Below are 22,256 nucleotides of genomic sequence, written 5' to 3' on the forward strand. Positions count from 1 at the left end.
GTGCCATGTGGGGGGTCAGCCCCGGCTGGGGCTGCACCGCGTGAGGCAGGGTGAAGTCGGCAGGGAGCTGAGGCTGGGGACCCAGGTGGAAGTGCCTGCAGGAGGTAGCATGGGGATGCTGAGACCTTTGAAAAGGAGCACCTGGAAAAGAAAAGCATCTCTGTCGTGGGGGCCAGCAGTGGCTGCAGCACCCCAGCCCAGTGGTTGCACACCCAGGGCAAGAACTGAGCAAGCAGCTGTTTCCTGTCCTCTGCCTAAAGGGTTAAAAAAGAGAAGGTTGACATTGATTATGTGAAAAAAAAAAAAAACCAACACAACAACGTTGGTTTTGACTAATAGTTTTTCTCCTCCAGAAAACATTGGAGCCAAAACTTAGGTTTGGGTTCAAAGTGACTTTTTGGCTCCAAGTTGAAGTGTGTACTGACGAAAAATGCTTCAGCTTGTTTTGGGTTTGCCTGTCGTAAAGAGAAAAGCAACTCCAATTTTAGTAGGACATGTAATGGTAGTACAAAGGGTGATGATGGCTTTAAGCTAAAAGAGGGGAGATTCAGACTAGATATAAGGAAGGAATGTTTTATAATGAAGGTGGGGAGACCCTGGCCCAGGTTGCCCAGAGAGGAGGGAGATGCCCCATCCCTGGAAACATCCCAGCTCAGGTTGGACAGGGCTCAGAGCAATCTGATCCAGGTGCAGATGTCCCTGCTCACTGCAGGAGGTTGGACTGGGTGGCCTTGAAAGGTCCCTTCCCACCCAAACCATTCGATGGTTCTATGAAAAAGCCTCAACATTTTAGAAAAGGGGCAGGGGGGGATTAAAAATCTGTTTCCTAAAATATGTTTTCTTAGGTTATGAGCTCACCAAAGCTTTGAAATCTTGCTGACTTCCCGTGCAATTCAAGGAATTTCTTTGTCTGTTTAAAAATGCCTCTCTCACAAGCAAGGAAATAGTATCTGAGAAACTGTCTCTTGCTGCCTGCAGGACATAAATGAGACACCTTCCATATCTGAGACCTGGGACTGAGAGCCTGTGTCTTTGCTGAGACCCTCCAACCAGCCTGTTCCTGGTGAGCTGGAGGCAGGGAGGCTGCAGGAAACATGGACTGCAATGAGACCTGCCATGAAAATGATGGGAATGAGGAAGAAATGAGGTGTGAAAGATATCCTTAGTGGAGGCTTTTTGCAAAACAGCTGGCACTGGCTTGTGTCTCCCTCAAGATCCTTGCTTGGATGGACCCTTGGCCCAATCTGGCACGTTAATTCCCACCTTCCCAGAACATTTACAGGCATCACAGCAAAAATGTTGCCTCTTAAATTAGGGAGAGAGGTAGCTCAGAGGTGAAGGGTGAGATCTGAGTGAGCTATTAGAGATGCCTCTTTGCTGAGCTTCAGCCTCAGGGTAGGACACCTACTCTTTTACCCAGCCTTTTGAACACCTCATCTTCCTAAACCTTTTTTTTTTTTTTTTTTTTTTTTCTTAAATCCAGGAACAACAGCACCAAGAGACACTGATTGTCATCCCAAGATAAAGGCTGGACATGCCCACATGCCCACAAAGCCTTCTTCGCCCAGACCCCTTCTGCTTACATCTCCCTTCTGCCAGCAGACAGGGCCACTCCACAGCACCAGCTCAGGATGCATGTTCTGTCCATGTCTGTGTGGAACTGGGAGATGCAGAATGAAAGCCAGATGCCAGCAAGAGAAACAACAGGAGAGGACCTGACAGAAACTAATGGTTTGCAAAACTGTCCATAGGTAATTACACTCAGCATCTCTTAAACACAACCTAATCCTCCATAGCACCCTTCTGAGGGAGGAAGCAGGTAACAAATGCATGTGCCACCAGCAGCAGAGCTTCCTAAGGTGAAAATTCCTCATGCTGTCAGAAAACGGCACGATTTGGCTACCCTCTTAATTAAAAGCAGAGGAGGTGGGATCAGACTCACTGCTGCCCTACAATATCTATCTCATCTCTTGATGCCTGGTGCAACCTTAGCCAAGGATTTCCAAACTTTTGCTGTGTCTTGGGAGGCCTTAGTTTGGTTTGGCAAAACATTTACTGGACCTTTACTGCCAGAGACATGATGAACAACAGAGCACAGGGTGGGTAGATAATCTTTTTACTGCTTTTGACTTGAATTTTTCCTCTCACACCAAAACACTCCTTGTGAGGAACTTGGTCATGCACTTCCCTGCAGTCCAGAAAGTGCAAATCTGGGTATCTCTGTTATCTGAGCAGGCATGCAGAGATTGTGCAGAGCCAACATAGCATGAAAGAAAAAAGCCTAATCCATTTTGTTTTGGCGTAGAGGTTTGTTTTGTGCTGTAGTTTTTCATTCCCTACAACTAATCCATTTGCTGATAAGGAGTTCGACAGCAAAGCAAAGACTTTGGGGAATACTTCCGCAAAACTATCCTTATTAGCACTCATAAATCTTACAGCTGCCATAACTGACCCAGCTTGCAAAACAAAGAGCCAGCTCTTGCCAAGCGTGGTACTGGTGGACTCCAGAAAGCCCTGGCAAACAAGTAACTGTGCACAACAGAACATTTAATCCCTGAGTTATATATTTTCAAATTTATCCTCTTGTGTTCATTGGACCTGGCCACAAGGGGCCTTGGTGGAGAATGCTTTCCAAGTCCAAGGTAAACCCAGTGTCACCCTGCTGACACCAGCTGAGCAGCCTTTCTCCAGGTGGTCACCATGACCAACAACAGGATCTGGTTTGCAGGTACTCATCCCTTTTCACAGGAATGGAGAATCTCCTGTTAGTAGTTTTTATTAATGACTATTCTACTAGTACAACATCTTTCTCTTTCCTAAGCTGCACTCCTGTCCTAGATCATACTGAAGTTGAAACAGACTAGCATTGCCCTGTAATATGCTTCAAGAAAAGTTAATTCTAATCTTGGAGAAGAGGAGAGGTGCCTGAGGGCTGGAGGAAGGTCAGTGTCACTCCAGTCTTCAAAAAGGGCAAGAAAGAGGACCCAGGTAACTACAGACCAGTCCTGGAAAGGTGATGGAACAGCTTGTTCTAGTGCCATCTCAAAGAATGTTGAGGAAGAGGGTCATCAAGAGTAGTCAGCATGGAGTCACTGAGAGGAGTCATGCTTGACCAGCCTTCTACAGTGGCATAACTGGATGGATAGGTGAGGGCAGAGTGGTGGCTGTGGTCTACCTTGATATCAGCAAGGGTGTTTTTTTTATGGCCTACCCCAAAGGCACCTAGCAAGTCCCTCAGCTTTGGTGACATTTGCTGCAAACGCTTGTCATCTCCAGCTGAAGAGAGAGGGAAAACCCAGTGTCCTTGCTGCAGAGACAACTCAGTCCTCACCAGCCCCGAGAGGCTTTTGACCTGAAGCCAATCTGGAAGCACTTGTCCCCACATTCAGGAGGAGAGGGCCCACCCAGCTGTGTGAGGGTCATTGACATCCTCCCAGTGGCATGAATAACTTCAGCTGCTCATTTCTGGAGCCATGGAGGACTGATTTCTCTGGGCTTCCTGTCAGGCTGCCCACCAGCCAGAAAACCTTCTTTCCTTGCCCTGTTGCTTCTTCCTTTCATTTAAGTGCTGTTGCTGAGGCAGATGATGACAGCTCAGGGCAACCTCAGCTCAGCAGCTCCGAGATGAGCAATACATCACATCTGTGTCAGCAAAGCAGACAACTTGCTGCAGGTATGTGCAGCCTCCCATTAACTGGCCAGGGCCAGATGCCATTGAGATCAGAGACCTCTGTCTCAGTGCAAGCACCCGAGCAGAGCTATTTCTCAGCAGAGCAGGGAAATATTTCACCTCCATCTTTGTCTTTCTTCTCCCTCTCCATATTAGTTCCTCAAGCTCTTCTGTTGACCACACACATTTGCAAAGTCTTCTGTCTTTCTCAGTCTGCTCAGTCACTCAAAGCTCCCAGCTTGGACAACCCTTGTTGTCTTACACCCCCACTGGCCACAGCTAAGCCGCAAAAGCACTAATGGCTGAGCCTGGCTAATCCAGCTCTAAACAACGCCCCAAGCCTGACATATGGATGCAAAGGTGGAATCCAGTGGAGATGTGAAACAGGTTTTGGGCAAGCTTCCTGAAGAGTAGGAAAGAGGAGCTACATGGTTCTCTGAAGTCCCTGGGGCCAAGCCTGCCCCAAAGGAGAACGTGGCATAGTGTGATGGTGTAGAACAATGTGGTCACAGACACACCATCCACCTTGTTCATCTAATTGAGCATCAGCAACATCTTCCTTCCTCGTTTGATGCTCTGGTAGCCACTACATGCACTCCCCCTGGTCTTCTTCCATCACATCCCAAAGCCAAGGTCAGCACCAAGGGATGAGGGAATCACAACTCCACTAGCTCCTGCAGCTGAGCAGAGTAGCAGAGGCCCTGGCCAGCCTGACTCACCTCCACTAGGCCAATAGACACTGTGCCTTAATGCCAAGGACCCACCACAGAACTGGGTCTGCTGCATTCCCCACAGCTGCACAGCTCAACCATGGCCCCATCTCCCTGCCTGCACTGGCAAGATGTTCTTCAGCTAAAAAGCCCTCAGGGAAGAACAATTAGCAGCTATTCAAGAAGCACCCAAAGCACTTAGCTGGAAGAAAGCCTTACAGGCTGCAGCCTCAAACCAAGGAGGTATAAATTATTTTGTAGGAAAGCCAACAGATGATGCAGGCCTGTGGATGCAGAACCTGTTCAGCTGCTCTCCACCACATCTTCCACCTTTCATTCAATACCAGCTCCAAACGCAGCAGAAACCCGCAGGGAAACTCATCATGTCCTCTTGGACTCCACTTTCTCACCTCCACAGCTTTTTTTTTTTTCTTTTCTTTTCCCCTGCTGTTCTACAGTTATATTTATTTTTTCTATACCTTAGCTGAAGCAACCTGCATTTTTTTTCTTTCTTTTTTTTTTTTTTTTTTTTTTTCCCGTCAAAAGGAATGCTCCCATTTCTTTCGTGCCCCCAGGTGAACCCTGTAATTGACAAGTTCATCTATTTTTTTGCAGGCTGGTGTGTGACATTGAGTCACAGAAATGTATTAGTCTGGTATTGAGTATTGCTGTCACCAGGATCCTCCTCGAGCAGCAGTGTCAGGATTGTACTGTGCATGTGCACATGTGAATTTATGTACCCAGCCTGAATTTCACCCAGAAAGCCTCAAGGGATCCCTGCGCTCACCGACCTCTGACCCACCTCGGGGATGCAAAGCCCCTGAGTAAACCCTGCAGAGAGACAGGGGATGCTATGAAAATAAAAACCCTAGAGAGCAGAACTATTTACTTCCACCTCCCTTCTTCGTGGGAGCAGCAATTCTGAAGCCGTCGGGCTCCTGGAAAGGGACAGAGCAAGGCCCAGGTCTGGTGCTGGGGTAGGTATCTCAGGCAACCACCTTCCCAGGGAGAACAGAACCTGTCAGAGGCTGCAAAGCTGCCTGAGCAGCCTGGTCTAGTGGGAGGTGTCCCTGCCCATGCAGGGGAGTTGGAACTCGATGATCTTTAAAGTCTAGTGCCAGGCAATGGGCAGCAGACTCCAGAGCCAGCCCATGGACAGGCAAGGACAAGCCCCTCACACACATCAGAGCATTTTTTGTTTGCTTGTCCAGACTGTGCAGCCCCAGGGACTGAGCCAGGAGAGAGACCCTTGCAGTAGGAAAAGGGCATGGTCGTTGCTGGGCCATGGTTAAGTCCTGAGTGGAAGCACAAAGTGTTGGAGTTTTATCATCGCCCTGCTCAGAGTCTTGTGTGTTTGGTGGAAAAAGGCTGCCAAGGGGAAAGAGGGGCTGAGCTGGTCTCTCTCACCACTGTTTCATGGACATTGCCACCCAACAGCTTTCATTGCACCCCACCTCTGTGCAGGCCCAGCAAAACACAGCTCAGCTCTCCCCAAGAAGCACATCAACACAGATCTCCCAGCCTGGTCTGCTGGGAGGTGTCCCTGCCCATGCAAGGGGGTTGGAACTTGATGATCTTTAAGGTCCCTTCCAACTCAAACCAGTCTGTGATTCTACCTCTGATGCTGCAGGTTGCCCCTATCTGCTTGTACTATCCCAGTTCAACATCCTGATGAAGTCTGCCATTAATTACTGCATGACATGAGCTGGAGGACAGGCTTGTACACACACCCCTGGTCCCTAACACTGAGCAGAGCATCTCCTCTCCTGCACGAGAAGGTGTGCAGCCTTTGATGTGCCTGAAAAAGAGGCTGAGCTGGGACTCCTCCCCAGCTTACAACTGGCAATAACCAGCATTTATTAACATGATTCCATCAGGGATGCTGAGCGGTGGGGATGGGGAGCAGCAAGAGCTAGTGATGGGAGAAAGCAGCCAGGACCTGTCACAAGAGAGAGATGGCTGTTTACACAGCCCTGGCTGAGGGCTTTTTTCCTGCAACCCTTTCCCACTAGCTTCAAATTGGGGGGGGGAAGTTCTGCTGAAGATTATGTTTCACAGGGAGGTGTTGAATTCAGCAATATTTTCTGAGGAGGAAGGAGAAACACTTTGGCAGCATTGCTACGCTTAAATATGTTTGGGGTTTTTTTGCTTTTGTACTTCACACTGTGTTTTAATTATAGCTTCATTCTCATGTGCAGCATTTGAGGGTGGATTTATGATTTTTGGATTGTCACACACACACAAAAACCCCCCATCACCACCACCAAAAAGCAAACAAACAAAAAAAAAACAACCCCAAAACCTAAAGCAAAACCAAAACAACCCAAACTGGGCTGAAACGAAATGTTTTCTGTGATTTAATGGTACTAGTTTCCCTTCCACTCCAGGCTCTTGTATGGCTGGATGGACAGGTGGCCCCAGCAGCCTGGTGTGTTGTTTCTCACCCAAGCCCCGATCTTCCTCCCCGAACCATCCCATTCCTCATGGCTTTGGGCCCAGCCCCTCTGTGTGTGCCAGGGCTGGGCACTGGAGGAAAACCAACTTTGGAAACGTTGTGACTGTTAAAATTCGTTCTGTTCAGTCTGAAGGTGTTGGAGAGGAGGGAGAATGAATGCCAGGCCAGAATCGCTCTCCCACAAAACCTGCAGTAAAAAGCAGGGGTTGCATCTCAAGTCTCACCAACACTTCTGGGCTGCTTGGCTTTCTGCAGAGCTTATGCCCCAGCAAAACTCCTGCACTGCCAAAGGCAGAGAAAGTCTGGCCTGAACTTCAAGGCAATTTCTAGGGCTTTGGCCATCTCCCAGGTGCCTTGATCAGCTCACCCATCCCTTCTCCCTCATCACCAACCAGCTCCTACCCAAGCCATTTTATTTGCCTTACAGTGAGTAGAGAAAGCAAAAAAAAATTTAAAAGGCATTTTATTTTATTTTTTTTACCAGTTTATTGGCAGGTGCCTTGAAGGCTCTTCTCAAGGTTTTGGACTTAGCCCAATTTTTATTTTTTTTTTAAAATAAAACAAAACAAAACTTGGAAAGGGAGTTGGAGGGGGGCAGGGGATCTTTGGGGGGAGTAAAAAGAGCTCATCTTTTTGTGTTTATACATTATTAACAGGGTGCTATATCCACATGAATTAGTCCCCAGCCTGGAAACAAGAAAATTTCTAAGGGAAGTAATTCGTCCTGAATTTAAAAATGAATAAATAAATAAAATTTAAAAAAAACCCCAATGTGACAGAGGTCTATAATTTGGCTCTGCCTGCAAAGTAATGGGGAAGCACTTGGAGCGAACCCTATCCCTGCCCCTGGGAATGTGAAAAACTCCTCATTTGTGCAGGCAGGAGCCTTTGGCTTTGACGGGCAGTGATGGGCTGCAGCCAGTTGTTTGGAAAGGGGAATTTGATACTTGGGTTTCCAGTGTTTCCTTACTTTCACGGAGTCCAAAGCCCTCCCCAGACATTGGGAAGTGATCAACACCTGCCAGCAAACACTCTTCACTGCTCCTAATGACTGGTGGGCGTGGAGGGTAGGGGTTGAGGGAGGGGGACAGGGACTTTCAGCAGATCCCTCCTACCACTAATAGATTCATGGAATCATTTTGGTTTGAAGAGGCCTTTAGGATCACCCAGCCCAACCCTTCCCCCAGCCCTGCCAAGGCCACCCCTGCCCCATGTCCCTCAGCACCACATCTACACGGCTTGGAAACCCCTCCAGGGATGGGGACTCCAGCCCTGCCCTGGGCAGCCTGGGCCAGGGCCTGACAACCCTGGCCAGCAAGAAATGCTGCCCAACATCCCATCTCAGCCTCCCCTGGCACCACTGCAGCCCATCTCCTCTTGTCCCATCCCTTGTTCCTGGGGAGCAGAGCCTGACCCCCCTGGCTCCAACCTCCTCTCAGCAGCTGCAGAGCCAGAAGGTCTCCCCTCAGCCTCCTTTGCTCCAGCCTGGACACCCCCAGCTCCCTCAGCTGCTCCTTCTCACACTTGTGCTCCAGACCCTGCCCCAGCTCCCTTGCCCTTCTCTGGACACGCTCCAGCCCCTCCAGGGGGAGTGCTTTCCCATTTCTGGGAACAGCAGATCTGGTTAGATGGGGGACTTCTTTGCAGTCATAGAATCATTTAGGTTGGAAAGGAGTGTTAAGATCATGAAGTCCAACTGTAAACAGTCCAGCCTTTCTTCTCTAGTGGCTCTCTGGCCCAAAAAAAACCCCAATCAGCCCAAAAGTCAGAACTTTTTGACAGTAGACCACTTCTCTGAGTTTTGTTTCTCCCATCATCTGCAGAAATGTGTCACCAAAACCAGTTGTTTGACCTCACAGAGAGAGGGCAGCCTTGGGGAGCAGCAGCCAGTCAGGTGGGATACTGAAGAAAGGGAGGTGGCAAGTGCTGAGTGTGTCATTGCTGCCACTACTAATTCTGAGGGCTGAAAGTTCTCATAGCAGTGAGAGGCAAGGAGGAGAGTCAGGACATGGGATGTCCACTTTTCAAGGGATCGGACTGTCCCTTGTATGGTCACCTTCTGGACTTCCTCCTAAGCCTTGCAGAGACATGCCAGGTGCCATGCAAAGCACTCACCAGGCTGCATGAAACCCTCAGTGGAGCCAGGAGGGCAAGGCTGCAGCATGAGGTACCTGTCACCCAAGATACCATTAAGGTCCCTCTCCATTTTTTTCAGAGACTACTCAAAAACCTCACCAAAAATTCTCCTCCTTCCTTCCTCCCCTCCCAAGACATGAGCCTCTCAGCAGCTGGCACTTCTTCCAGGAGATAGGACACAGAAGACAGGAACATTTTACAAATGCTAGGGTACAACACCATAAGGTCCTATCCTGAGCCCATAGTCCATCACCTGGTCCAAGAGCAGAAGGGCTTGCACCTGTGGAGCTCCTGCAAGGCCACAGTCCCCACTGGAACTCTTCATTGGCTTAACCTCAAGGACTTTGGAGGTTAGATCATCACAGTGCACTGCCTGGAGCTGCTGTGCAGGGTCATGTTTGCACTCCCAGCACCACAGCAGCAGCTGGGGCCATGCTCCAACCCAAGGACCAAGGCTGAAGAGAAGCCACATGAGATGCAGTGGGTGCCAGCAGGGAGCTGACACAGGTCAGGGCAGCTCAGTGGCTCCTTACACTGAGCTGCCTTGAACTCAGGTCTGGGAAAGCCCAGCTACCACCAGTCCTGACTCGCCACGTCCTGGCAGTTCCCCTTTTATGCTCCATCAATAAGAAATCTGCACCTAAAAATCAAAGATCCTGGAAGCCTGTTCCCTATTAAATTTAATATCCCAAACATTATAGGTATGTGTCACTCCAGGAGAGAGAGCTGTGTTTAAATTGCAAGTAAAACATCAGTCTCTTGATGAGGAAATAGCTCTTACTTTATAATTCTGCATGAGGTCCATACATGAGTTAGTGCTGCTAAGACCTGCTGTAATAACATATAAGGGAAAATTTGACCCATACAGCAAAGAATATGTATTTTATAGGGCTAAATTTAAACTCATCCATTTAGGAAATACCATGCAGGTCCCATTTGCAGGTGGCAGGCTGAGGGAAAGTGATCAGCAAACCACGAGCTCCCTGAGCCCCAGCAGCATCTGAAGGCACAAGTGTTTTCTATATAAAAAGCAGGGGGTGGGGTCACTTGGGAGCAATAAGCCCCTTATATTGATGCCAAAGCCAGGAAGCAGGTTTGGAGAGGAGCCCACAGGCAGTGTGCATGCAATGCAGGAGAGCTGTGCCTCTACCTCAGAAAGAGCAAAGATGAAGCTGTGGTGAAGCGCAGCCTAAAATGGTACTTTGCACTGGATGGGCAGGATGAGGCCCATCAGCCTGGTAATGAGCCTGGCAAAACCCATCAGCTGAGACTGACCTGCAGCCAACACAGGCTGAAACACCAGGCACCTCACAGCCCAAATCGTCTCCTCAGCACCAGGGCTGATAAAGCCCAGGCTGGATGTTTCCTAAAAGACATCCCCTCACTTGGGCAGGAGTTAATTTTGGGATGTGAGATGGAGATGGTGACAACAGCTGCTCCTTCTGGCATGAAAATCTACCCACTTGTGGGTACTTTCCCCTCCTGTTGCAGTCAAAGGAGTCTGATTGCAAGGAACTCGCTTTTCCACCACGATGGGAACAGGAAATCAGGTCCCTGCTTATTCCATCAAGAATATCCCGCAGGGCTGCAAGTGGCCCGGCAGCAACCAGGTAGGGTGCTGCAGGTACAGCTCCACATCACAGCAGCACCTCATTTCCCTGCAGCCAGCTTCTGAAACAGCTCAACAAGCATCTGGCGTCCCTGAGAGAGTTAAGACTAAGTCAATGTTTCCGTCACCAGCCTCTCTTTCGAGGGGCTCATAACTCTTGATGTTTGAGCTCTTGTGAGGCCAAAACTTGGCACAGAAGCTCATGGCCCAGATGCAGTTTTATTGGGTAATAAAGAGCTTAAATCTCATAAGCTTCTTTTTTTTTTTTTTTTTCCCCCTGGTTTAGACATGTAAAATGGGAAAAGAAAAATATATGTGTCTTTTTTCCCCCTTACGTTCAGACATTTTTGGAAAAGCAGCTTATACGAAATAACAGCAGCTTTTTCCTCTTTTTTCCCCCCTTTTCTTCAGAGACACACAATCCACAATGCAGTTCCTCAACTATCTTTCCTTTTTAATATCTACCAGTGAATGGGATAGATGTCCTTTGCCCAGCACAGCACCAGCATCACATCCCAAGATTTCCAGGGTCACTCACAAATGGCTGGGTTATTTGAACTTTGGCACATGAAGCCTGATGTTCGTGAAGAGTTAAATCACTGCAGAATTCCCCAAGCCCTTTAATCCATGTTGGTAACATTTTGCAGAAGGATTGCTGTTTTAATTGCGTGCCTGTCACACCCCACCTCTCCAGAGTTCAGGCAGTTATCACAGCCCTGAATTATCTAACCAGCCCCTGGGTGAGATCTGGTTTTTTTCAGCTCTCTGCCGGGATTATAACACCTTCAGATTTACCCCAAACTCACACTTAGCTCTGCCAAGGCTTTTCCAGTGGCCAAAAGCCAAGGAGGCATCCCAAGGACTCAGCTCCAGGGCTTGGCCACCCTTCAGAAGTCCACCTCAGCTGGAACAGAGAGAAGGAGCAATGATTTTGCACATCCCATCAGCTCCAGACACTGGAGTGTCCCGGTGGGATGCTGGGCTTCTTCCCAGCATGTGCCGTTATCCAAACATTTCATTATCAGCCAAGCTGGGATTTTTTTGCAGGAGGCACTGAGGGGCTGCTCATATGGGAATGTAGCACTGGCACAAGGAACTGGGCTGATGCTGGTTGTGGGTTGTGCAAGGTGATCCAGGGACTGTTCTGCAGAGGTTACCTCAGGAAAATGTCCTTTCCGTGGGGTGTGGATCCACCCACCATTCCCCTGAGCCACATCAACGTTTGCTGGAAAGGAGGATTGGAGGCAACCTTACAGAGTGGGAAGTTTTCCCCCCAAAATGGCCTCCCACCAAGTTCTCCCTCTCAGTGCCAGGTTTGCAGCCCAATAACATGCACAGGGCCTCCCCACTGTCTTGTCCCACATCTCAGCTTCTCTGAATCCCAGCAGACCCTGGGAAGAATTACTTGCAAGAGATGTATGGGGAGTTATCTTGTTGGAAGGAAAGCTGGCAGCTCACTCTGCGAGGCCACCCCTTGTCCCAGAAGGTCCTAGCCTGGTGCCAGCCCAGTGCACTTGTGTAAACTCCAGTAGGAATGGGATAGCCCACACAAGGTATGGATTTGCACAGGTTCCCTGTGAGTCACTGAATGAGGGAACAGTGAATCGGAAGAAAAACTCCCCAAATGTACAGGTACACTTTGGGCCACCTGCCCTGGAGCAGCACCAGCCACATTGTAAAGCAGGTAGATGTCACAGCAAGAAGCCACCCGTGTGAGACTACTTTGAGGTGGCACAGCAGTTGTACCCAAGGGAGAAGCATCATCCTGCTGCAAGGAGCCCATTGCAGGGATTTATTTTTAGTGGGTAAATTGCAACGCTGCATCCAAAGTTACCCCCAGCCAGAGCAAGGTTTTCCCACCTCTGGTTCACATAAGAGGTGATCCACCTCCAACATCTGGATCTCGGGAAAGGGCCAGGCATGTTCCACAGTTGGGAAGCATTTTCCAGGCGTGTCTGGTGCAAATCCATGCATGCTGGCTTCCCTCTGTTCAGGGAAGAGGGCAGTGGTTGGTTTGCCCTCCCTGGGCTTGCCATCAGTGAATGTTTTGTGGGTTGTTCCTCCTTTTGGATTGAAGGCAATAGAGTGCCTGTGATTCAACTAAACTAGTCTTAGGAAGCAAACCCAGCCACCTCAGTCAGAAAAGCCATCACAGAGCTGAAAGCTTAATCCACGTGGATATTAAAGGCACAGCAGCTACTGGCAAACCCAGAATGAGCCAAGCTGGGTGATGAAGGATTCCACTGCACAAACCTGCAGCTCCTGGTTTCATGTCTTCTCCACCTGCCATGGGAGGAACTAGGGTCTTGAGCAGAGGAGGAGGGTGCAGGGATGGCAGAGATGCACCCTGGCAGCAAAGTCTGCTCCTTCCTTTGAGCAACAGACAACCTGTAGCAGTCTGCTCCCTGTCATTTAGTACAGGCACTGAGCATCGCAGGGTGGGAAACTGGTCTGAATCCAGAGTCCTCACAGAATCACAAAATGGTTTGGGTTGGAAGGGACCTTAAAGTTCCAACCCCCTGCCATGGGCAGGGACACCTCCCACTAGACCAGGTTGCTCAGAGACCCATCCAACTTGTCCTTCAGCATTTCTGGGGATGGGGCAGCCATAACTTGCCCAGGCAACATGGGCCAGTGCTACCACCATCACTGTAAGGAATTTCTTCCTAATACCTCATCTAAATCTCCCATCTTTCCATTTGAAACCATTCTCCCTCATCTTATCACTCTGTGCCCTTATAAAAAGCCCCTTCCCAGATTTCCAGTAGCCCCTTCAGGAAGGAGCTTAAAGTCTCCCTTGGAGCTTTCTCTTCTCCAGGCTGAACACCCCAACTCTCTCAGACTGTTGCCAGAGCAGAGCTGCTCTAGTTCTGGGATCATCTCCGTGGCCTCCTCTGGACTCACTCCAACAGCTCCATGTCCTTCCTGTGTTGGGGACCCTAGAACGTAAAAGGGACATGGATCTGTTGGAGCATCAACCTCTTGGTTGGTCATGATGGACATCTTGTGGGATGGAGAGCAATGGAGACCTGGGGAGCTGCTGGGATAAGAAAATGCTTCTCAGAATGTGAACAAGCCAAAGCAGGTGGCCTTACATCACCCAAAGGGTGGGTTACTGAGGCAATGGCAGGTGACTTTACCTACCTTTGCCATTTTCTTTCAAAGAATGCCTCTCCCCATCTCATGTGAGAGCAAACTGCCCAGCTGGGACCTGAGCTGACCTTCCCTTATGATTTTTACCATTCCTGACAGTGGTTTTGCCAAGCCCGCTCAGACAGAAACATTTTTCCTCTCTCACATGGATATTGTTTTTGCTACATCTACCCTGCAAACTTGCAGGCTGACATTCAGCACAAGCAGGCACAGGGCAGCCACACAGCCCTCAGCCCTGCTGGACCACAAAAAGACCCTTGGAGAAGCACATTAGCAGCAACAGGTTGCCACCAATCTCTTGCTTTCCAAAGCCAGCCTTGCTGTTGAGAAAAGGGGCATTCAAAGGGAATTTGGCTGCTGGGGCTGCCAGTGCTGCTCTTGAAAGAGACAACAAAATACAGAAGAGGTTTTCGGTTGGGGGTCGCAGCATAACCTGGAAATTGTTGACTACAAGGCTGGTTAAGTGCCCCATAAATACAAATGGTGGCAATGACTGGAGCTGTCAGCTGTAGGGAGGAAAGGGAGCTGCTGTGGTGGGGAGAGCACGTGTGGCCAGGGCTTTCTGCACACCAGGCACTTCCTGCCTCAACTGATGCACCCACCCACAGATTTCCAGGATCAGTCACTGATCTCTCTCATGCCTAGGAGTTGTGCCATGTTTGCTGGTTGTCCCATATGGGATTTTAGTGGTTTTCATGGATGTGAGGTTCAGCTGCTCCTCAAACTCCTGCGCTTGGACCTCTGGAGGCTGTGGGAGACCCAGTGTCAGGCACCAGAAATTAGTCTAGGGAGAATTACTGAACCCAGGTAGACCAGCCATCCATGCCAGCACAAGGGCTGAGGAAATTTACCAGATAGTCAGCACGATACTATTAGGAGAAGGTTGGTGGCTCTGGAGAGCAGCCTGCAGCCTTGATGAGCTTTTTCCACAAGAGTCTTAAGTCCCTGTTTCAACCGATGCTTTGCCTCAGCTTTTCCCAGAAGAAACTGATCTCCAGCACAGTTCCTGTGTGGGCATTTTTTACACCAGGTGAAGCCTTTCAAAGGCCACATTTTCAGACCTATACAGGATGTTGTGATGTATCTCATGGACATCCAGAAACTGCCAAGGAGACACAACCACACAGCAGACCATAGCCCGACAGGACTGACCATTCCCACCTTGTAAGGGGCCTAAATAAGCAGCTAATCAATCTCAGGCTGTCTCAAGCTTTCCTCCACCCCCAGGAACTCATCTTTCAAAAGGGCTGTCCATCCACTGAGGCCATCCCCAGAAACCAGGACAGGAGGCTGGCAGATGGACAACACTCTGATTCACAGCTGCTGGATAAACTGGGATGACTATGCTTGGCAAAACACCAAATTAATTACTGCTAGCCACACCATTTACAAGTCCCTTTGGGTTGTTTGTTTGTAGTTTGTTTTTTTTCAATGAAATCTTAAGAATTTTCCAAATTCATTTTCACACACCTCATCAGCCTGACATTTTCCCTTGAATTTGCTGCTCCTGAAGTTGCATCTCTTTCAAGGGGGAGCTTGTGCCATTTTTAAACGCTGTGAGTTTGAACATGCAACAGAAGAGCCTTTCTAGCTCTTGGCCTTTTGGAGAGGGTGGGCTAATCTGTGGCTGATATTTAGCAGAGGCTTGCAGAGCTATAGACGACCTCCAGCTTGATCTGGTCATGACCTTTCAGCTTCGTTTGTGAGAACATCTGAAATTTGTTTTGACTTCGCTCCCTCTGCAGGACCTTCAGGCAGACTTTTTGTGCTGTGGCAAATCACAGCTTACCCAAATTAGCTGTTTCTGTACTTAAATGGCATGGAGGGACACCCAGCCAGCACAGTGAGAGCCAGGCTGGGTACTGCACCCTCTTTGGCAGAGGAGGAGGTGGGAGCTGGGCTGAGGACAAAGCTGTCCTGGGTGGCAGACATGGTGGACGGTGGATCCAGGACCAGACCCTCTCCTGTGTGTATCTCCCATGAAACAGTGACAACCATGGGTCACTGCCATGATGTTCCCTTCCCCACTGCCTCTTGGTGATGCTTTAGGGACTGAAGACAACTTTTCCCCTATGGCCTGCCTAAGTTCCCCTACCACCCCATATTTGCAGGGCATTTACAGACACCACCCCACGATTAGTGTGTTACCACTGCTGGTAAGATGAACCAAAGAAGGACAAGAGGGCTGATTTTCTACCAGTAGCTGCCCAGGTATGTACCTCACATGCACCATTTTTCCCAGCAGCAGGATGTTTTCTGCCCTGCAAGCCATGGACACACATGACCAGGAGTAGGAAGACTCATCCTAGAGGGCACTGGGTCAGCCCCAGGAGGTGGGCAGCAGATGTGTAGACCATGAGATAGTTCAGCTTTTTCTACGTGTATCATTCCTGTATCTCAGGGTGTGGAGACCTTTCCTTCCCAAGGGATGACAAGACCACCTTTTACAATGTGATGGCCTGAGACCTTCAGGAGCTGTTTAGGAAATCATAATTTGACCTTTCAGCCAGCAACATGCTGGCCCAGAGCTCAGTCCTCCCTCCAGAGGGATGTCTTCATCTGCTCCAGACTGAGGAGGGACCATGTTTTTCCCTGCCAAACAGCTGGGATGATGGGCTTGTTCTCCAACTTTATTTTTTCCTGCAAGAGCTGGATGCTGGGAACCCCTTGCCTGCACCTTTCCTGCATCTTGCCTGCCTGCTCTGCTGCACCAAGGAGCAAGTGGGGCTTGTGGGGAGAAGAAACAGGCAGTAAACTTGGCTAGTAGTCCCAGCCCAGACACCTACATGTCCCTTTTACCTTCAGCACTCACAGGGCAGGGGCTGCCCAGAGTTGGGTCCTAGGTAGAGCCCAAAGCCATCAGCTGTAAACAGAGGTTTGGGCTTCTTCTCACAGTCTTGAAAATCCCATGGAAAGGGAGGGAAACATCCCCAGCGAATCACCCAGCTGCACAGCTGTTCTTGATACCGGACAATCTCATCAAGGGAGCATGTGAGATCACTGCAACCTCCCCAGTTCCCAGGTGTGGCATGGCATGGCGTGTCAACCCTCTGCCTGCACTTCCAACACAGCAATGACTACAAGTGAGCACCTTGGAGGGGAGACCACATCCACGCTGCACACCCATGCAGATTTTAGCAGCTGACCATCCCCAAGGCTCAACTAGAGGTGCCTCAATCCCTGCAGATAACACACCACTAGGTCAAGAAGGGACCCCATAGAGAAGGCTCTCAGGGGTGCAAAGCTGTGCATCTCAGCAGAGCAGTGGAGACCAGGAGGGTGATGGTGATGGGTCCGGAGATGAATCTGAGTGGGGCCAGGAGCACCAGAACATCTCCCACCAGTGCAGGTGGAGAATGAACCACCCACACTCCTCCCCACGGCACACAAGACAGAAACCCTTGCAGTTGCAAAGTGGGGGAAAAAACCCAACAAAACACACCACTTTTCTTTTTCATTCCAAATGTGACCTCTAGGCCCCTGAGGATTTTTACTAATTACTGAATTTAATTTATTTTGCTCTCTTCTTGAGGCTAAGGCTTTGTGTCGCTGGGCCTGCACTGTCTCTGTTACAGCCTTCTGGTGTCCAGAGAAACTCCAGATTAAATATTAGTCACACATTAAGGTCAGGCAGCTCAATTCCATTAACAGCGATGAGATTCAGCCTCCCTGTAATGAAAGCTGCTCACGCCTCCTAATGAGACCAGCAGAGGAACCGGGCAGCAGCAGCACAGAGTGATTGGCACCCCACTGGCACCAGGGACCACAAAATTGATTTTAAAAGTCCATTCATCTCCTACAAATCATGGCTTAAGTTTCCCTGACCTGTGACAAATCTGCACGAGCTTCAGTTGAAAGACGGAGCCAAGAAGAGGAAAGAAAGAAATCCACAAAAAAAAAAAAACAACCCTGCAACAAACCCCTACCAAAAAAAGAGCAACCCAAAAATCAAGAAATAGATCTCAGCAGGGTAGTTCTGTCTCAGTTTGCAGCCCCCACCTTCAGCTACGTGTGTCTGTCCCTCACTTTACAAGCAAGGTTTAAGGTTTTCCATCCCACCACAAAGAAGACATGGAGGATCTACAGATGCTCCAAGGTCCTCCTTGTTGCAGGGCTCATGAATCCTGCATCAGGGTAAGTCCACCCCGGTCATTTGGTGCTCATTTCCATCTGCTTTTAACAGACCAAGAGCCACCAGCACTGTGGCACTCATCTCCCTACCCCTTGGGCTCTGCACTTGGCTGGGAAGCAGCTTTGAGAAACTGGCAATTGCAAGGCAGGGAAATGAACAATGAGGGTGCCCACTCCATCACCTTCCTGACCCCTTCCAGAATGGCCCTGTGGCCCTTCACACCTGCTGTTTCCCTCCCTGCTTCTACAACAAAGTGGTGCATCTACCGTCACTTATGGGCAAAGGGTGACCTGCTGCTAAAAAACACCAGGAAGCACTTTTCCTGCTCTTCAGCAGAATTAACCCAAACCCACAGGGGCAGCCAGCTCATGTCAGTGCTGGACCAGTATAAGCTGCACTTTCTTAGAGAGTCTTAATTTGTCAGCTCTTCATTTGAGAAGGTGAGGCTCTTCTCCTGTGATGCAACAACAGCACTGAGAAGAACACTGATTTGGGCTGAAGGAAGGATTTGCTCCACTGAAGCAAGATGACAATTTAAGCTGCATGGGACACCCCTGAGGCCTGACCAGCTCATCCAACATCATCATTCCAGAGACATTGTGAAAGTGTAATTGAGGTGGGGGAGAAGAGGAGGAAGAAAAGGAAGAAATGTTTTACGTCACAAGTGGTGAGACCCTGGCCCAGGTTGCCCAGAGAGGTGGGAGGTTCCCTATCCCTGGAAACACTTCAGGTTGGGTTGGAGAGGGCTCTGAGCAACCTGGTCTAGGTGCAGATGTCCCTGCTCACTGCAGGGGGTTAGACTGGGTGGCCTTTGAATGTTTCTTCCGATGATCTAAACCATTCTGTGGTTTGATGAGTCCAAGAGGATGAAAAAGGACTTTAAGGCACTACCACAGCATGAGGAGTCTGGGTTTCATGTTCTAAACTGTCACATCACTGTGGCTGAGGCATTTAGGAGGTTTGTAATAGTTCTTTTACTCTGTAAAATTCATCTTACCTAAAGGAAAACAGTAATTCCACTGAAGTACGAAAAAGAGTTAAACACAAGCAGATCAGCTTAATAATGTAGTTATGCCTGTTGAAGTGACTGTAAAACTAACACTAAGGCATTTCACATTAATTCCCTACCAGTCACTCAAGATCTGATTTACTTTGACAAATCCCCTGCAACTGAGAAGCAGCCACAAGTCTCCATGGTCCCCTACAAGCTGGCATTGCAAAAGGCCACTACAGGCCTCAAAAGGACAAGAGCTGTCAGCTACATTGGAAAAGCAAACCTGTTGATCAAAGCAGATAAGGAAGGTGTATGATTAGTATCAGCAGCCAGCTATTCCCCATGATCATTATTTTAAAGCAGATTTCATAGGAGAGGTGGGTCCTGAGTCACTGTTCCCACTACTGTACTGGGTGACCTTAGGAAAATGCCTCCCCATAATTTTAAAACCACTCGTAGGTAGGTAGGTAGGTAGGTAGGTAGGTAGGTAGGTAGGTAGGTAGGTAGATAGATAGATAAATAGATAGATAGATAGATAGATAGATAGATAGATAGATAGATAGATAGATAGATAGATAGATAGATAGACAACAGTAAGAAATAATAGAGGCTTCTATTTTTTATCTAAAAATCTCAGCTTTGCCAGCTTTTGTTTAATTTCTAAATCTATTTCCTGAAGAAAGCAGAGACATCTCACCGAGTTATTATCGCTAAATACAACCTTCAGACACCTCCTGCAACACATTTCCTCAGTGGTGACCACAGAAACCTAGAATCACAGACTGGTTTGTGTTGGAAGAGACCTCAAAGATCTTGCAGTTCCAACCCCCCTGCATGGGCAGGGTCACCTCCCACCAGACCTCCCCCTTGGACCAGACCTGTGGTGGTTTGGGATCTTCCCCATGCAGATGTGGCCATGGAAGCAGATTTCCCTGCTCATGGGAAGTCCCCTCGCTTGGAGGGGATGACCCCAGTGCAGAATGGAGAGTGTCCAACATTAACTTTTATGGCAGAGGAGAACACACCTGCACCCCTGCCCACACCACCTGACTGCCCATCCAGCCCTGGGAGTAGGTGTGTCCTCAGGGACTATAGACCAGAGAGCAACTATCACCAAGGTGCTGTCACCTCCATCCTTGAATATGGCCCAGATGTGGCAGGACAAGACCCTGAGACCACGAAGATAACCCTGCCCTGAGCAGGAGGCTTGGCTCAGGACCTCCACAGGTCCCTTCCCAGCTGAATTATTCTGCAGCTTCACCAGCCAGAGGAAGATGGTATTGGCTGGGGTTTTTTTAAGAGCATCTTCTGGGGCAGCTGGGTACATGACTGCACAAAACAGCTCTGAAAGCACCACCAACATGGAGAAAGTCTCCTCTGCACTTGCAAGAGGTGAGCTTGGAGATGCACACACATGCAGAGAGCACATCAAAGGGAGCTCAGACATCACTTGAAGACCGGAATGTAAATTATCCTAGATGTGCATTTTCTGTTTATATTGTCAGCCCACAGTGTAACTGAACTTTTAGAGAGAGCAGGAAAAGTTTGCAAGTTTTTTCACAGTGCTAACTGCTGAATCCAGGAGAAGATTTCTGCCTGAGCTGAAATGATGCATCATGAATAACACTAACCCAGGCAGCAGCCATTGGATGGTGGCTCTGGCAAATAACAAGTAGAAGAGATAAAAGCTGCAGTTATAAAGGTGTATTTCAGAGCCAACCAAAAACAAACAAAACCAAAAACGTCTGTTCAAGCCACAAAATCTGTTGACTCCTCAGATTGCCCAGTTACAAACAAAAATGAATGAAGGTTGGGATCTGGACTTCTCAGTGGTGTTAATTAAAAGCCTGGTGCCTCTAGAACACCAGCTGAGCTCCACGCTGCTTTTCTAAAATTTCTTTCATGTTCTTGAGAAACAAGGACTATAAAACATCTAATCCTGCCCCTCTATTCAGAAGAAGTATTTTGGCCAAGCACATCTAACCGAGCCCCTTTAGGAGGTGCTGGCTACCTCAGAATCTGTCTGAGATCTGGCAGATCTGCAAACATCACCTCCAGGGAGGTGCCTGCAGGGAGTCCCCAAGCCCTGGATACCCTCACACAGGAAGCTGGATGCACCTTGTTTTCCAGCATTTTACAGTGGCATCATTCTTATCTTGTAGGGAGAATAAAAGGTGTATGGATGGCAAACTACTTCCTGGGACCCCTGAGTTCAGCTCATTTACTCTTCTGCTCTAATGGAGTATACAGGCTTCTGCTCCCTGTGTTTTGGGGTGGCAGCACAGCAGTGTAAAGCATTATCCTGCTTGTACTTATAAATGTAGAGGTGCCCTGGTGTTACAGGGCAGAGCTGCCACATTCCTGAAAGCTCCATTTTCTCCATGACAAGTAGTGGCTCATTCAGCCAAAGTGCCCAGCCCTTCAGAGCAGCTCAGCTTCCTTGGCAAAGGCCTCCTTTTGGCTTAAGGTTGTGGAAATCAGTCAACAGTCTCCCCCAACCCCTGCACAGCTTGAATACAGTGAAGACCCAGGGTTCTCCTGGCCATTACCAAGCTGCACTGATGAGCATCCCCACCTCCTGGTGTGGGGTTTCTCTCTCTCTCTCTGTTGCTGCTTTTCTTTGACTTTCTGGACTATCACCTGCTGCCCTGAGAACCTGGGCTTCCTGCTGTGTGTTGCCCTCCCTCCTCCACCATCACCCAGCACTTCCACACCAGAGCTCAGATAAAGCCTTTCCCACAGATGCAAATTTGCCAGGAATTTTGGGCTTTGCTCTTTAGAGAGAGCAGAACAGCAGAGGTGAAACCCACCTTTCCCACCATGGGAGGTGTCATGCATGTGGACACACAGAGTCAGCAACTCCCACAGCCAACCCCAAGCCCCAGGAGATGTGGGGAGCAGACCCCTCAGGGCAGGCATCAGTAAGAACAGAGCACCTTTTCATGGGCTTTTTAGTGTCTGAACCTTGGCAAACACTTAACATGTTCATGTCATCATTATATACTGGGATTTTATCCCTTTTGTCTATATATTTTTCTTTCTTTGAACGTGAAGTCTCATTATATTTGTGGGTTTTCTCAAAGCCCCAGCTCCCTGGCATGATGCAGAAGCACGTGCATCACTAGAAACAGGGTTGTTCTTTACACTGAAAAGAAGAAAAGTGACCAGGAACTGGGTCTATTTAGGTGGCTGGAGGGTGGAGTTTTGGCTCAAGGGGCAGGAGGCCAGCTCTGCACACCTGCTCATTCTGTTTAACTTACCTCTAAGGGGCTGCTTTCAAAGAGGGCTCCCCAAAGTCCTCTGCAGAGGTGACAGTTCCAAGCAGGGATGGTTTTTGGGTGTCCTGGTGCATCCCTGCTCCCCTGCACCTTCCTCCTGCCTTACACTGGCTCACAGG

The 22,256-nt window shown here is 49.0% G+C and overlaps 1 protein-coding gene across 1 annotated transcript in view; it reads right to left on the bottom strand.

Moving 5' to 3' along the window:
* The window catches only part of RNF165 (ring finger protein 165), a 73,930-nt gene that overhangs the window by 15,544 nt on the left and 36,130 nt on the right, over positions 1 to 22,256 (bottom strand). The window contains exon 2 of the mRNA XM_010005029.1: positions 5 to 141. Coding sequence (XP_010003331.1) covers positions 5 to 141 — 137 coding nt within the window. The remainder of the gene's footprint in view (positions 1 to 4; positions 142 to 22,256) is intronic.

Source organism: Chaetura pelagica, unplaced genomic scaffold (assembly GCF_000747805.2).
Source record: "Chaetura pelagica isolate M959 unplaced genomic scaffold, ChaPel_1.0 scaffold121, whole genome shotgun sequence".
Lineage (NCBI taxonomy): Eukaryota > Metazoa > Chordata > Aves > Apodiformes > Apodidae > Chaetura > Chaetura pelagica.